Here is a 13,952-nt window from a genome sequence, read left to right on the forward strand (position 1 = left end):
CTTTTGGGAGTCACATATCAGATATCCTGTGTGTCGGGTATTTACATTATGATTCACAACAGTAGAAAATCACAGTTATAAAGCAGCAACAAAATAATTTTATGGTAGGGAGCCACCATAACATGAGGAACTGTATTAAGGAGCTGCACCGTTAGGAAGGTTGAGAGTTGCTGGTAAGGGACAGAGAATGCCTTGGGTGAAGAGCACTTGTTTGTGCACAGGACCTGGGTTCAACTCCCAGCACCCATATGGCGGATCACAACCGTCCACAACTCCACCTGCGTGGGTTCTGACGCCCTCTGTGACCTCCACTGCAGCAGGGATACACATGGTGCTCAGACCTACGTGCAAACAAAACTTACCATGCAGATAAGTCTTTTAAAAGTTTAAACTGAGGAGCTAGCAGAGACTGGAAAGGATAGGTAAATACGACGGGCAAGAATGATACAGGGCTCTTGGTTGTCTCCTGAGGCCATAAGGAGGAATTACTGAAAACATCGGTTTGATTCTAACAAAACCCATTGTTTGTCTAATTTTTAAAAGAAAAAAAGACTCACTCTCCCTTCAAAGGCAGTAAAGAAAGCAAAAGGGCTCCGGAGGCTTAGCCAGTACAATGCTGGCCACCCAAGTATGAAGACTTGGATTTGATCCCCAGAAACCACATTTTAAAAAAAAAATAGGTGTAGGCATGTCACTGTAACCCCTGTGCTAGAAAGGCAGAGGCGGGAGGATCCCCGGGCTTGCTGGCAGCCAATCTAACTGAACTGCTAAGCTTAGCTTTGGTGAGAGACCCGGTCCATAAAATAAAGAGAGTGACTGTCTGAGAAAGACTCCTGACATCGACCGCTGGACTACAGGGGCTGGTGGAGGGGAATGACACAGAGACAGAGAGAGACAGAAAGACACAGAAGCAGAGGCAAAGGCAGGAGAAACACAGAAAGAGACCACCAAGAGGGCCATAATTCCTCTCTAGCTGCCACAATTGCTTCAAACCCTGGGTCCAACTCCACTCTCAAAGCACAGCTAGGAAAATAAAAAGAACGGGCAGCATTTAAATTGGGATACCTCATCCCTATCCCTAGAGACAAGAAGACAGGGAAAGACAGAATGTAGCGTGCACAGTATTGATAATTATCTTACCTAAAAATAGTTTAGAATTCCTCCTTTTGGGTAAAGCTCCACCAGAAGCTCCTCTTACCTTCTGGGAAAATAAAAACAGATCATTAAAATAAAGCCCATAAAATAAACAGTCCAATAACAAAGGGTGTGACTCAGACATTCCCTAGAATAAAAGGCCAAGAGAAAACATTCCCCTGGACTAGATGTTGGGAAAAGCAGAAACTGGACCTCGACCCTTACAGATACTACGTATTGTCTGTTTTGTTTGCTTTCCATTGACTTACAAAGCAATCCCTCTTGGAAAAGAAGTACAAACCAGAGGAGGAGTTGAAGCTGATTCTGGAACTTTGCTCATCAGTGCTCCCTCCTGATAGAGCTGGAGTCCATTATGAGGGGCAGACTTGGGAAAGAAAATTGTGCAAAGTCTCCTGTTCCCTTGCCTACATGAGGATTCTCAGTCCTTGCCCCTGGGTATGCTCAACAGTAACTCAAAGATTTATTGACTGTTGACATATAGTCACTGGTGATATTCTGATCATCTGAAAATGTAAATCAACCCATCTAAATGCATTTGGAGAACCACCACAGAGTTTGCTGCCCTGCGAAGTGGCATATGATCCCCACCATTGCTGGGAGTCCTCAGCAGCAGCCATCAAATGGCTGGACAGCAGCAGTTGAATATGATTACAATAGTTTTTTCATCCGGTCTATTTTCATACCACATGTGTTCTTGGCTATTAGAGAAGAACACAGATTCACTGTAAGCAGAGTCCACCCCAGGACCTTTCCACACAGCCACACGAGTCAAGGCCACGCTGTGCTCTCGGTATTTCTTTCTCATTTGCTTGTTCTGGGAGTCCTAAGTCTACTTTCCCACATTTTATTATCTGATACTGAAAGCCAAGTCCTCTTAGTTAGTCTCATACCCTTTCAATAGCTTCTACTATGGGTTTACAGTTGTCCTCATAGAAATCTCAAAGTTACAGAACACTTAGCTCAAAGACATGTCTCTCCAAACTCTAGTGCCAACCGTCCATCTCCTTAGAATCTCTCCCTCCATGATCTCAGAACCTCTGTCCCCTCCCCCACTACTCGCTTCCCTCAAAAAAGTGGGACTAGGAAGTGGGAGCAGTAGAAGAAAGACCTACACCAAAGATTCACTTCAAAACCCACAGACCAGGTGTCTCTACAAGCACTGTAGACTCTTTTCTCTACAGACATCTGTGGTCTTCTTCATGTCTATATTTCTATGATGGAAGAGGAAATGAGAAAGAGGATCTGTGTGGAGACTGGCTGGAAGGTGTGTCATTCCCTTGATGGTAGGGTCAAACGGTAGACTCTGATTAGAATACTCCCTCTGGGAGGGAAAGAATAGGACTTACAGCTAAAGACCATTGCCCCTGCTCCTACGGCAGGGCTCAAGCAGGAAAACTCCTCCCGAGTAAATAGCACTGTGACCATTTGTCAGGTTCTGTGTGTGAGTAAACTGAACAAACACAAAGTTCTTCTCCCAAAGAACTCACCAACACAGAGGGTGACTGAGCGCAGGCAGAAAGCACAATGGGTTATGGGAAGTACTAAGAGAAATCCAAGAGATGGAACAATTAACGAAGAAATGGTTGGTTTATCTAGAGATAGAGGTAAGAAGAGACTGATCGTGTAAGAAGAGCATTGGTCCTCAAATATAGAAAATACTTAGTAATAGGATGGGTCAGTAGATAAATGGATGGATGGATGGATGGATGGATGGATGGATGGATGGATGGATGGATGGATGGTGGATCACGGAGGGATGGATGGATGGATGGATGGATGGATGGATGGATGGATGGATGGATGGTGGATGGATGGTGGATAGATAAGATAGATAGATAGGATAGATAGATAGATAGATAATAGATAGATAGATAGACAGACAGACAGATAGGGGGGAGACGGAGGGAGGGGAGGGGGAGGGGGAGGGAGGGGGGAGGAGAAATGGATGAGTTGGAAGGTGATCGTAGGTAGGATGGATGGGTAGATTGTTTGTTTGTTTGTTTGTTTGTTTGTGAAGGCAGGGTTTCTCTCTGTGTATGGCCCTAGCTGTCCTGGTAGACCTCTCTTTGTAGACCAGGCTGCCCTCAAGCTCAGAGAAATCTGTCTGCCTCTGCCTCTTGAGTGAGGGAATTAAAGGCATGTGCCACCACCTCCTAGCTTATAAATGGATATTTTTAACTGCAGAGAATACAACAAGTAAAAGAGAAATGAGGATATAAGTAGATTAAAAAAACATACATATAGAGAACACACAAACACAGGCATTAAGTCACGGTAGTTCTAGGAAGGAGAAATAGCCATGTGGAGAGCACAAATACGGTGCAGTAAGAAAGGAGTGAAAAAACTGTGTGTCCCAAGCGTGAACCAAAACATAAAGCTCTGTGTTTAAAGAAAGGAAGATAAATCAGCAAGTTACAGGACGTGTCAACCACAGGAACGCAGAGCACCAAGTGACCGCAGCCAGGTTGGTGGAGATTGGATGGACTTCAGGGCTGTGTGGGAAGCTCGGGTAACAAGACCTGGTTACCAGGAAGATCCACAAGAAAATCAAGTCCCACCCTCACTAACCCCCCAAAAAAGTGTCTTGCTCTCTGGAACTCACAAGGAAGGACGGGGCTGGCAGAGGGGATGCGCTGTGTAGCCTGTCACGCTGGACCTGAGGAGCTTCTGAGACGCTGAAAAGAAAACCAGAGATCAGATTTGGACGGCCCAATCCAGTTCTGGGAAGAGATTTATTTGGAAGCCTCCACTTAGAACAGCCAAACAAGGACATGGAGAACACAGGAAAACGAGCATGTTCACAGAAGGAAGGCAGGCTGGTCATATGGCATCCCAGGAGAGGCAGGTAACCAATGACTAATGGAAGCAAGGGCCTGAGCTTAAAAGGAGCCGGAAAGAGAGAAGACGAGAAGGAATGGTACCAAAGAAAGGGTGCGAGAGGCAGTCTCAAATCTTCAAACTCCTAGAACGTAAAGTAACCTCAGACCTAAAACATAGCAACCAAGCTCTCTCTGACAAGCCAGACACTTCCAAGGATCAGAAGGATTCATTACTCAGTCAGAAGCAGTGTGAGGTCCTGGCCCTGAGAGGAGACACAGTCACAGCTGGGAGGAAAAGGTGTTTAAGAGGCTTTAGTTGAAGATCACAATCTAACAACCACAGGATGGAAGGACAGGGGCCCTTGTGTGGACTGTTTTGTTTGAAGACAGGAGGAAAGAAGCTAGACCCTGACAAAGGAAAGTGGAGTTACGCTCAGAGTGAGTTCCCCAAAGCAGGGGCAATTGGGAACACAAAGACAGGTGTATGTAACTTTCTGTCAGGGTGAGGGAGAAAGGGATGAAAACCGCAGGCCAGGCTGGCAGCTTCCAGAAGGTGAGAAATACATCCCACAAGTTACTAATGCAATCACAGGTCCCCACAGACTATGTAGAGTCCAAGGCTAAACACAGTGACCACACACTATCTGAGGCGAGGGACCGGCGCTCAGAGATCACTCAGAGGAGCAGGAGAGCACAGAGCAAGTGCAGGGGCCTAACGGAAGGCTGAGGCCAGGACACTGGTCCTGTGTGGCAGAGTATCAGACACTCTATCTCATCCTCTCCTCAAAGACTCTTGTATTGTAAGCCCTTTGCATGGAATGGGGCAATGGTGAGAACATTAAAAATTAGGCGAATTGGACAGTCAGGGTACATCCTAAGAAGGAATTGTGGAATCCCCATCTCTCTGGCTTTCTGTTTCATAATGTGACTTCTACACATGCAGACTCTGCCATCTACGAACCCTCCCTGGGGTCTTACCAGAACCTGTACAATGCTTGTTGGATTTTCAGACCCCAAACTATAAGGTAAATAGCTCTCTTTCTTTATAAAGCTAGTCTGTCTCATTACGGTAATGCAAAATGTCATCCCAAGCCCCAGAGTGGTGGGGGAGCTCCAGCATTAGCGCAGGGAAGCATCAACGCGTCAACTGGATCACATCTGGAGCATTGTTAAAGGAAGGGTCAGTTGAGGAGACTGTTGTTGATCCAGTGTTTTCGGCTATGAGTCATAAGAGGCAAGCTGAGCAAGTGACAGGCTTAGAGGCCTGGAGCCCAGGGAACAGCAGATCAAAATAGGAACACACAGGCAAAAGGGCAAAAATGAGTGGGGGTTGTCACCGAAGATGGAATAGCTAAGGTAGAGGCATAGATGCAGAATCACGCCAATGAGGTCACCAACAGCCCGCCACGCCACCGCCACCTCTGTGACCCTGAGCAAGTAAAGTCTCTCGGCCTCCATTTCAACTCCACCCCTCTACACTGAGACGTGAAGCGACCTGAGCTTTATAAGAATCATCCCAGATCCCAGCAGAACCGTGAGAGCAACACGTGATTAGGGCAAAATTAAATGATTTCAAAGCTTACTTTTGAAACTGTGATTTCTAGGCTTCCCAGGTAGGGCAACATGGGAAAGTAAGTAAAACTCAAATCAGAAGCGACTGTTTAGAAGATCTGAGGTGTTTTGTAAATTATTAGAAATATATAGGATGGATACTTGAAAACTAACAATGTCAATAATCCAATAAATCTGCAAAAAAATTAATAAAATAAAATAAAATCGGTAACAAAAGCGAGGGGCCAGAGATGGCTGAGTAGGGAAAAGCAATTGCCATACAGGCCTAACGACCTGAGTTTGATTCCAGAAACACATGATAGAAGGAGAAAGCTCACTCGCAAAAGTGACCTTTGGCCTACACACACACACACACACACACACACACACACACACACACACACACGGGCTGGTTTGATTCAGAATTGTCCCCCATTGGCTCATACATTTGAATGTTTGAATGTTTGGTCCTGTGGAACCTGGGATGGGGAAGTGTGACCTTGTTAGAGAAGATGTCACTAGGAATGAGCTACCCAGTCTCTCAGTCTCTCTCCCTTTCCCTCCCCCTCCTCTTCCCCCCCCACTCCCCTCAGTCTGTCTCCTCTCTCCCCTATCCCTCTCCCTCTCCCCCTCAGTCTGTCTCCTCTCCTCCCCCATCCCTCTCAGTCTGTCTCCCCCTCCCTCTCTTTTCCTCTCCCTTTCCTCCCCTCCCCTCCCACCCCAGTCTGTCTCCCTCTCTCTCCCCATCCCTCTCCCTCCTTCTCTCTCCTCCCCTTCTCCCTCCTCTCCTCCTCCCCTCTCCCCCCAGTCTGTCTCCCCCTCTCTCCCCATCCCTCTCTCCCTCTCCTCTCCCCCCTCTCTCCCTCAGTCTGTCTCCCTCTCCCCCTATCCTCTCTCCCTCTTCCTCAGTCTGTCTCCTCTCTCTCCCTCATCCCCTCTCCCTCCCCTCTCCCCTCCCTCTCCCTCAGTCTGTCTCCCTCTCCTCCCCATCCCTCTCTCCTCCCCTCTCCCCCTCCCTCTCCCTCAGTCTGTCTCCCTCTCTCCCCCATCCCTCTCTCCCTCTCCTCTCCCCCTCTCTCTCCCTCAGTCTGTCTCCCCCAACTCCCTCTCTTTTCCTCTCCCTCTCCCTCCCCATCTTTCTCCCTCCCCCTCTCCCTCTTCTTACTCTCTACCCTTCTCTGCCCTATGATCAGTGTTAAGCTCTCTCTCCACAGCAGTAGAGCAGTAACTGCAGAAAAGTCAGAGACGACAATGATCATCCTAACCTTCTAAACGAGTTTAAATACGTAAGAACATATTCAAGCATCACAGAGCGAAATGCCAAATATTTTTATGTCATTTCTCAGCCATTAGACTAGCAAAGACTGAGAGTCTGGCCAAAAAATGGTGAGGGTGTGGACAAACAGACATTCCTCACCACTTAGACAGGAAAACACACTGACACTAACACACTGGGGAGAATTAGCCTTCTCCTGACAAAACTGAAGGTTGGCACCCACAAGCCAGCGGGATGGGGAGGGTACGTTTCTTACAGAAACCTTTGTACAAGGTGTCTGCAGAAAATGCATGAAGATGTTCACTGTCTATCGTTTGGCATGGCAACGAACAGAAGCAATCTAAATGTTCAGCGATAGGAGAAGAAAGGGACTCCGAGATGAGCCTAGGAGAGAATTCTGAACATCTCTTAATAAATATGAAGTGAATACATCTGCATGCGTCTCAGCATGGCTAGATTCTAGAGCAACACTGAGCATGATGATGGGGCACTCTGCGGAATCAAGGGTGATGGAGCAATGGCATGCATCCATGTCTTTAAAATGCATGGTCACACTACATACTATCCTGCAGAAATGCAGGTATAATCATGTGCATGAAAATGACAATGAGAATGGGCGGTGCCCACTCTGGGGGTTATGAAGGGCTTCAAAGGGATCTGGGATGTGACCTCACTGACAGAGTGCTTGCCCAGGTCAATCTCTAGCACACAGCCAAAACTAAGGATATACGAAAAACCTTACATAGAAACCCGCTAACTACTAAGCCAATGTCAAAGTATAACTTTGAATGAGTTAAAATAGAATTACTGTACATGGGAGGGCAATGCCACTCCTAGAAAACATGGGTAATTAAATTCAGGGTCGAGGGCAGGCCCCCGAATGTCTTCAAACCACACAGGATATTATGGTTGCCCTTAGTCACCCACCATAACTGCATGGTAAGACCTTTCTGCTGAATATGCCACACATCTGGCTGCAGAACATAGAGAAATCAACCCCAAACAGACTAAGAACCACTGGCCAAATTTCATAGTTTCTAGGCAGGCTTCTGAAATTAAAAAGAGAATTCTTTGGTCGTGTTCCCTGCATGAGGGAACGTCAGCCTGACAGGCAAGACATTCCTACTGGTGCCTTAGTGGCGTGGCAGTTACAGGTAACTAACTGCTTTCTGATTGGATTTGAGCCCTACTCCACAGAAGAGAAATCCTTGATACCGTAAGCCTGGTCAAAAGACCATGGCTGGGTTGAGCCTGCTATTATAATTTTGCTAAATGGTCACATTGTCGTTGCTTTCTAAATATTTATGTTCATTTGTAGCCCTAGACTTTTCCCAATACCGGCCAAAGACACTTCTCTGTGTGGGCAATCAAGTGCTCAGTGAAGTGAAGTACTCAGTCAAGTACTCAGTCAAGTGCTCAGAATAAGGGTCTGAATGCTCAGTCCTAAGCGGGGCATCTTTATCAACCCATCACCACCAAGGCTGAGGGGACATCGTGGAAGAAGAGAAAGAACGTGGGGACTGGAGAACAGGAAGCAGCTCTCTGACGTGACTCTTGCCTTCACAGCAGCAGTGGTTCCTAGAACAGATTTCCACAAGATCAAGCCAGCCACAGTCCCAGCACACATGAAGTGTGTGCTCTCCGGACCCCACCACTTACTCAGGAGCTACCAGCAGTTGACGGCCGCTGGAAAGAAAGAGCTGTTCTTTTTTTAATGTGTGGCCACTCCCATTCTCCAGAGGATGCTCACAAACCCATGCACTTATGGGTAGCTCTCTTCAGACTCGGTGGATTATCAAGAGATAGAACATTGATCATTAAAAGGGACATATTGGGGGCAAATTGGGGATGTAAGTTGGAGGAAGAAAGTGGCTGTGATTGAATTAATGTATAAAGTCTCAAGAATAAAGAAAATTATCAGGTGTGGAGAGAGAAGAATGGGAGAGAGTGGAAATCAATGGGGACAGAGGGGTATCTCTGGGACTAGCTGGACACCTGGTATGGAGGAGGCTCCCAGAAGTCTGTGGAGATGACCCTAGCTGAGACTCCTAGCAGTAGGGGATAAAGAGACTGAAGTGGTCATGTCCTGAACTTCCAGTGGAAACAGGGGGACATCAACCCACCCACAAAAACTTCTATTCAAAATTTGTCCTGCCTACAGGCAGCACAGGAATAGAGATGGAGCAGAGATTGAGGAAACAGGCAACAATGACTGACCCAACTTGGGACCCATCTCATGGGAAAGAACCAACCCCTGACACTGTTTGTGATACTCTGCTCACAGACAGGAGCTGCTGCAGCCACACTGCTAGCATAGCTGTGTCCTGAGAGGCTTCACCCAGAAGCAGACGGAAACAGACGCAGAGACCCACAGTCAAACCCCAGGCAGAGCTCAGGGAGTCTCGTGGAAGAGTGGGAGACAGGATTAAGAAGACCTACAGAGTCAACTCACCTGGGGCCATGGGGACTCACAGAGACTGGACCACCGTGCATGCAGTGTCTTAACCTGGTCCCCCTACACATTTGTAGCTGATATGCAGCTTGGTCTTCATGTGGGTCCCCTAACTAGAGTGGGGACTGTCTCTGACTGTGTTGCCTGCCACCAGATCCCATTCCCCTAGCTGAATTGCCTGGTGGGACCTCAGTGGGAGAGGATACACTGAGTCCTGCTGGGACTTGGGAAGGGGAAGGGAAGGGGAAATGAGAGAGAGATTTGTGAGGGTGGGACTGGGAGGAGAAGGGGGCCTTTGACTTGGATGTAAAGTGAAAAAAATATAATTAATTTTAAAAAGTCCAAGTTCTCTTTTTTAAAAATCACAATTTTTAAAGAAACAAGGGGTTTATGAACTTTTAAGAGAGTCCCTTCTCTCACTTAAGGAAAACACTGGGATACTGTAGTTTTGTACTTTTTCGTACTTGTTAAATTAAAATTACTTTTTCCAATCAATCAACCACAAGGTCTCTTAATTCCAACCGATGGCCTAGCAGAAGAAAAACAAAACCAGATAAGGTAAGGACCACGATGGGAAGGAACCTCTGAGAGTCTACACATTGCTGCGGTTTCCTGTCATTGAAGAGATCGAGAAGTTCTGAGAGCGAAGAAAAATCCCTACGGTGAACATGCAGGAACCTTCCCCAAACATCCAGCTCACCTCTCGCATGTGCCTCTTCAGGTGCATGTACACGCTCTGTCCAGTTTTCCGAAAATGTCTTTCAACGTGTTCCCTTCCAAAAGCCAAAAATGTATTCATGCATACATAGAGTCCTCCTTCAGAGTTCTAGAAGAAAAAGACAGGGTACAAAGTTACCAAGGACACCTGGCCAAGTCATCAAGATACAGACAACTGGGAGAGAAAGCAATTGATAAGGGTCACCTCAGCAAAGTGTTACAGTGACTCTCATAGGTATCTGCTGGAACCCCACATGGTTTCACCCTCACCCTAATAGAGCTCACAGCTTATTGAGTGCAGGCTATTTTCACCCCACATGAAATACGACAGTCCCTAGAGACGTGTGTCAGGAACTACGAGTGTTGTCAGGAACTACGAGTGTTGCATGTCATGAAACGCATCTCGGTGTTCAGTTGGAATGGAACTTCTGGATTCCTGTGAGTTTGCAGGAGAATTTGCTAAGGGGAGAGACCTTCCCTGACCATGGGCTATAGCAGCTTATAGTCCACGGACTAGGTGGAATAAGAGGAGGAGGAGGAGGAGGAGGAGGAGGAGGACGAGGACGAGGACGAGGACGAGGAGGAGGAGGAGGCCTACTACACATCATTCTCTCTGTTTCCTGAATGCAGTGAGGTGAGCAACTTTGTTCTGCCACACACAGCCCTACCACAACATTCTGCCTCACCAGAGACCACAACAATGGAGCTGCCCAACTATGGACTGAGACCTCTGAAATCATGAGCCAGAATAAATCCTTCCTTGTAAGCATAATGCTATTGTGCACTATGTAAAGATTACCCTTGCATTATTCAAATGCTGATTTCTGTACCCCCCACATCTGGTTGCAATCCAGACATGGCATTGTTATGATTATTCTATGTATCTTCTGCTTGCTTGAATGTTGTGTAAACATTGTTTTCCATTGATTCTCCAACTTGTCAATAAAGGCTGATCAGCCAAAAGCTGAGCAGAAGAGAGAATAGGACTGGACTTCCAGCTCCAACCAGGGGAGGGAGAGAGAAAGAAAAGGAGGAAGAGGAGGAAGAAGAGGAGAGAGGAGGGAAGGAGAAAGAGGAGGAGGAGGAGGGAGGAGGAGGAAGATTCACCACAATGAAGGGATCCAAGAGACACCATGGGGAAACATCTGGAGCAGAGAAGGCCAGACCAATACTAAAATGCAAATATCTCAAGGATTTTGGCTAGAAGATAGCGAAATGAGCTAGAGGATTAGACTAGATTAATAACTATTCAGTTATTGTCCCATAAAGCTTGATTAGTCTCTAGCTAATAAATCTAATGGTCTCTGTCTCACTTATTTGAAAGCTAGCCAGAATAAATAAAATACAGTTACTTTTAAAATTCCTTTAACACTTCCTCCTCCATTAAACCTTTCCCAATGTGTCTGTCGCAGAGACAGAAAGACTTACAGACATGCCTGGCATGCAGTCCACAAGCATAGGTTATAACAGTTTCTATCAACCACTTCAAGTTATTTATTAATATTTCCATTTCATCATTTAAAAAACTAATCACAAATCATTTTCCCAAGTATATCTGGAATTTTCAGATTTAGGTTTCAATCAGTTTCTCTGTTTCTCTCTCCTGCCATGTTTTAAAACACAGGAAGTTTCTTCATTAAAATGAAGTCAAGGTTGATGCTCACACCCCAGGTGCTTGATTTCCTGACTCAATTTCATATCTTTTTCTCACTTTGCCTAACGTGACTCTGAATAATAGTTAATTTATAAAATTATCCAGCCTTTCTTCAAAGAAATCGGATCCTATTAAAGCCCTGCTCGTCTCACTCCGGGGGGAGGGTGGAGGGAGGGAGGGTTGCAGCAGGTTCACAGACATGCATGCAGTAGGACACCCACACGTGTAAAATAATAAAGGAACAAAATAGAAGAAAAACAAACCTGAGCCAACACCTATCCAGATTCCTCCAACTAACGTCACGTCTCGTGAGGGTGGGGCAGAAGGGCTGTGAGTTTGAAGCCAGTGACGGTTATGAGAGAGGAAGGGGAGGGAGGCAAGGATGGAGGGGGGCGGGGAAAAAAGGAACGACCGTTAACTAAACAAAACGTTCTCGTGATCAATACATTAAAGGTGTCCTCAAATGATTTTCTTTTAAATAAACATGTTCTCTAGCATAGTTACACTTAATATTAGATACCCACATAGATATATGGAGAGTATGTATGCTATAATATCTATAATGGTCTTTGAATTATTAAATCAATATATTGTAACCAAGGGGGTGGAGGGGAGCAATGCAATTCCATTCGATCTCAATTAAATGTGAATTCAGTTAAGGAAGCTGAACCTTAAGATGGAGTGGAGGTGAGGGAAGCATGGGACTTGTAATAGAGGTCATGAACTAGCCAGCTCGCACCCAGGGGTCTTAGGTTCCACATTTTCCGGAAACAAGGTGCGATGGCTATTCTTAGTTGTCAGCCTGACTGTATTTGAAATTAACTACAATCCAGAAATGGAGGGCACACCTGTGAGAGATTTTCTGCTTGACTTGAAGTAGGTAAATCCACTTGTAGTCCAGACCTTTGAGATAGGAAGACACACACCCGTGATCCGGATCTTAAGGCAGGAAGACAATGCCTTTAATCTGGGCCATTCCTTCTGCTAGAAGCCTATATAAGGACATAGAAGAAGGAGGTTTTGCCCTCTTCCTGCCTGCCCTCAACTTGCTACCACACCCATTCCTTCATTGGCATCGGAACCTACTTCTTCAGGATTCCAGCATACACAGAGGACCAGCTGAGACACCCAGGCTTGTGGGACTGAACAACTACTAGATTTTTGGAGTTTCCACTCACAGCTAGTCACCGTTGGATTAGTTAGACTGCAGCCTGTAAGTCAAGGTCATTCTAATAAATCCCACAGATAGATGGATGGATGACAGACAGACAGACTAACAGATGGATGGACAAACAGCAGACAGATTTATTCCATGAGTTCTGTGACTCTAGAGAAGCCTGACTAATACACAAGCCTTTGGTAACTCCCACCTCATGGGACTGCCTAGCTAGAAAGAATTAAAAACACACCAAAAAGCTTCCTGTGCCACGAAACATTACATAAATGTTGGTTATCTGCTGTTACTAGGTAACTATCCTCCTAGTGTACTCACTTCACAGTTGGGGAAAATCAGCAGAAGGGAGGTCAAGCAGTTCTGATAGCTCTGCAGACCAGGGCCAAGAAATATCCATCAGTCAGAAAGGAAAACATAGGCAAACAGTGTGAGAACAGAGAAAGTAGCAAACTGAAGAAGGAAAATGCTGTACAATAACGTTTTCCTAGAGAAAGTGGTACAACTGCTCTACAATGCAAATTCCAAAATAATAGGCAGGCTAATCCTTTGATTATCTATCCAAGCCATCTCATTTTTGTTTTGTTATTACAGTTTGTTTATTTTCTAGGGCATTTGATGCATTAGAAATTTAAAGCACCAAGGTCTGGGTATCCATGTCAAGGGCTGTGTGGCATTGTCCCAAAGTCCATAATAAAACAGAGCAATTCTGAATTCAGAGAGAAAGAACCAGCAAAAAGAACTGTTATAAACATCCACAGAAATCTGTCATCTGACACACAAGACTGTCCTCTGAAATGGGGAGTGGCTGCTGTGCCCTTGGGAAGGTATTTCATAGGGACTTGTCAATAGTTCCGAGGTACAGGATAAGCAGCAACAGAGAGCTTACCCTTCGCTCCCCAGCAAAGAATCACTAACAGCCCAGCCCACAGAGCTATGCTTCCTTCCTTCTTGTCTCATTAACACCTAAATACAGGTCAGTAGGCTCTAATCCCAGCACTGGAAGCAGAGGTAGGGGAATGAGCCATGAGTTTAAGATTTAGGCTACAATCAGCTTCAGGCCAGTTTGAGATACCGAGTCATGGTCCTCCCTCCATCTGTCCTGGCTGGATTTGTGTCATGATGGCATAAGCTAGACTTATCTGCAAAGAGAAGCC

The 13,952-nt window shown here is 45.9% G+C and overlaps 1 protein-coding gene across 2 annotated transcripts in view; it reads right to left on the reverse strand.

Annotated features, from left to right (window-relative positions):
* Positions 1–13,952, reverse strand: part of Usp13 (ubiquitin specific peptidase 13) — a 103,814-nt gene that overhangs the window by 72,617 nt on the left and 17,245 nt on the right. The window contains exons 2-3 of one of the 2 annotated variants that reach the window (XR_004387385.1): positions 9,954–10,079; positions 1,141–1,198 (exon numbers count right to left, since the gene is read on the reverse strand). Coding sequence is in view for 1 of the 2 variants with exons in the window: in XM_032898534.1 (XP_032754425.1) it covers positions 1,141–1,201; positions 9,954–10,079 (187 nt within the window). In the remaining variant the exon portion in view is untranslated. Of the gene's footprint in view, positions 1–1,140; positions 1,202–9,953; positions 10,080–13,952 lie in introns of both variants that reach the window. The other variant, XM_032898534.1, reaches the window with a different exon arrangement.

The sequence above is a fragment of the Rattus rattus genome, chromosome 3 (assembly GCF_011064425.1).
Source record: "Rattus rattus isolate New Zealand chromosome 3, Rrattus_CSIRO_v1, whole genome shotgun sequence".
NCBI classification, from domain to species: Eukaryota; Metazoa; Chordata; class Mammalia; order Rodentia; family Muridae; genus Rattus; species Rattus rattus.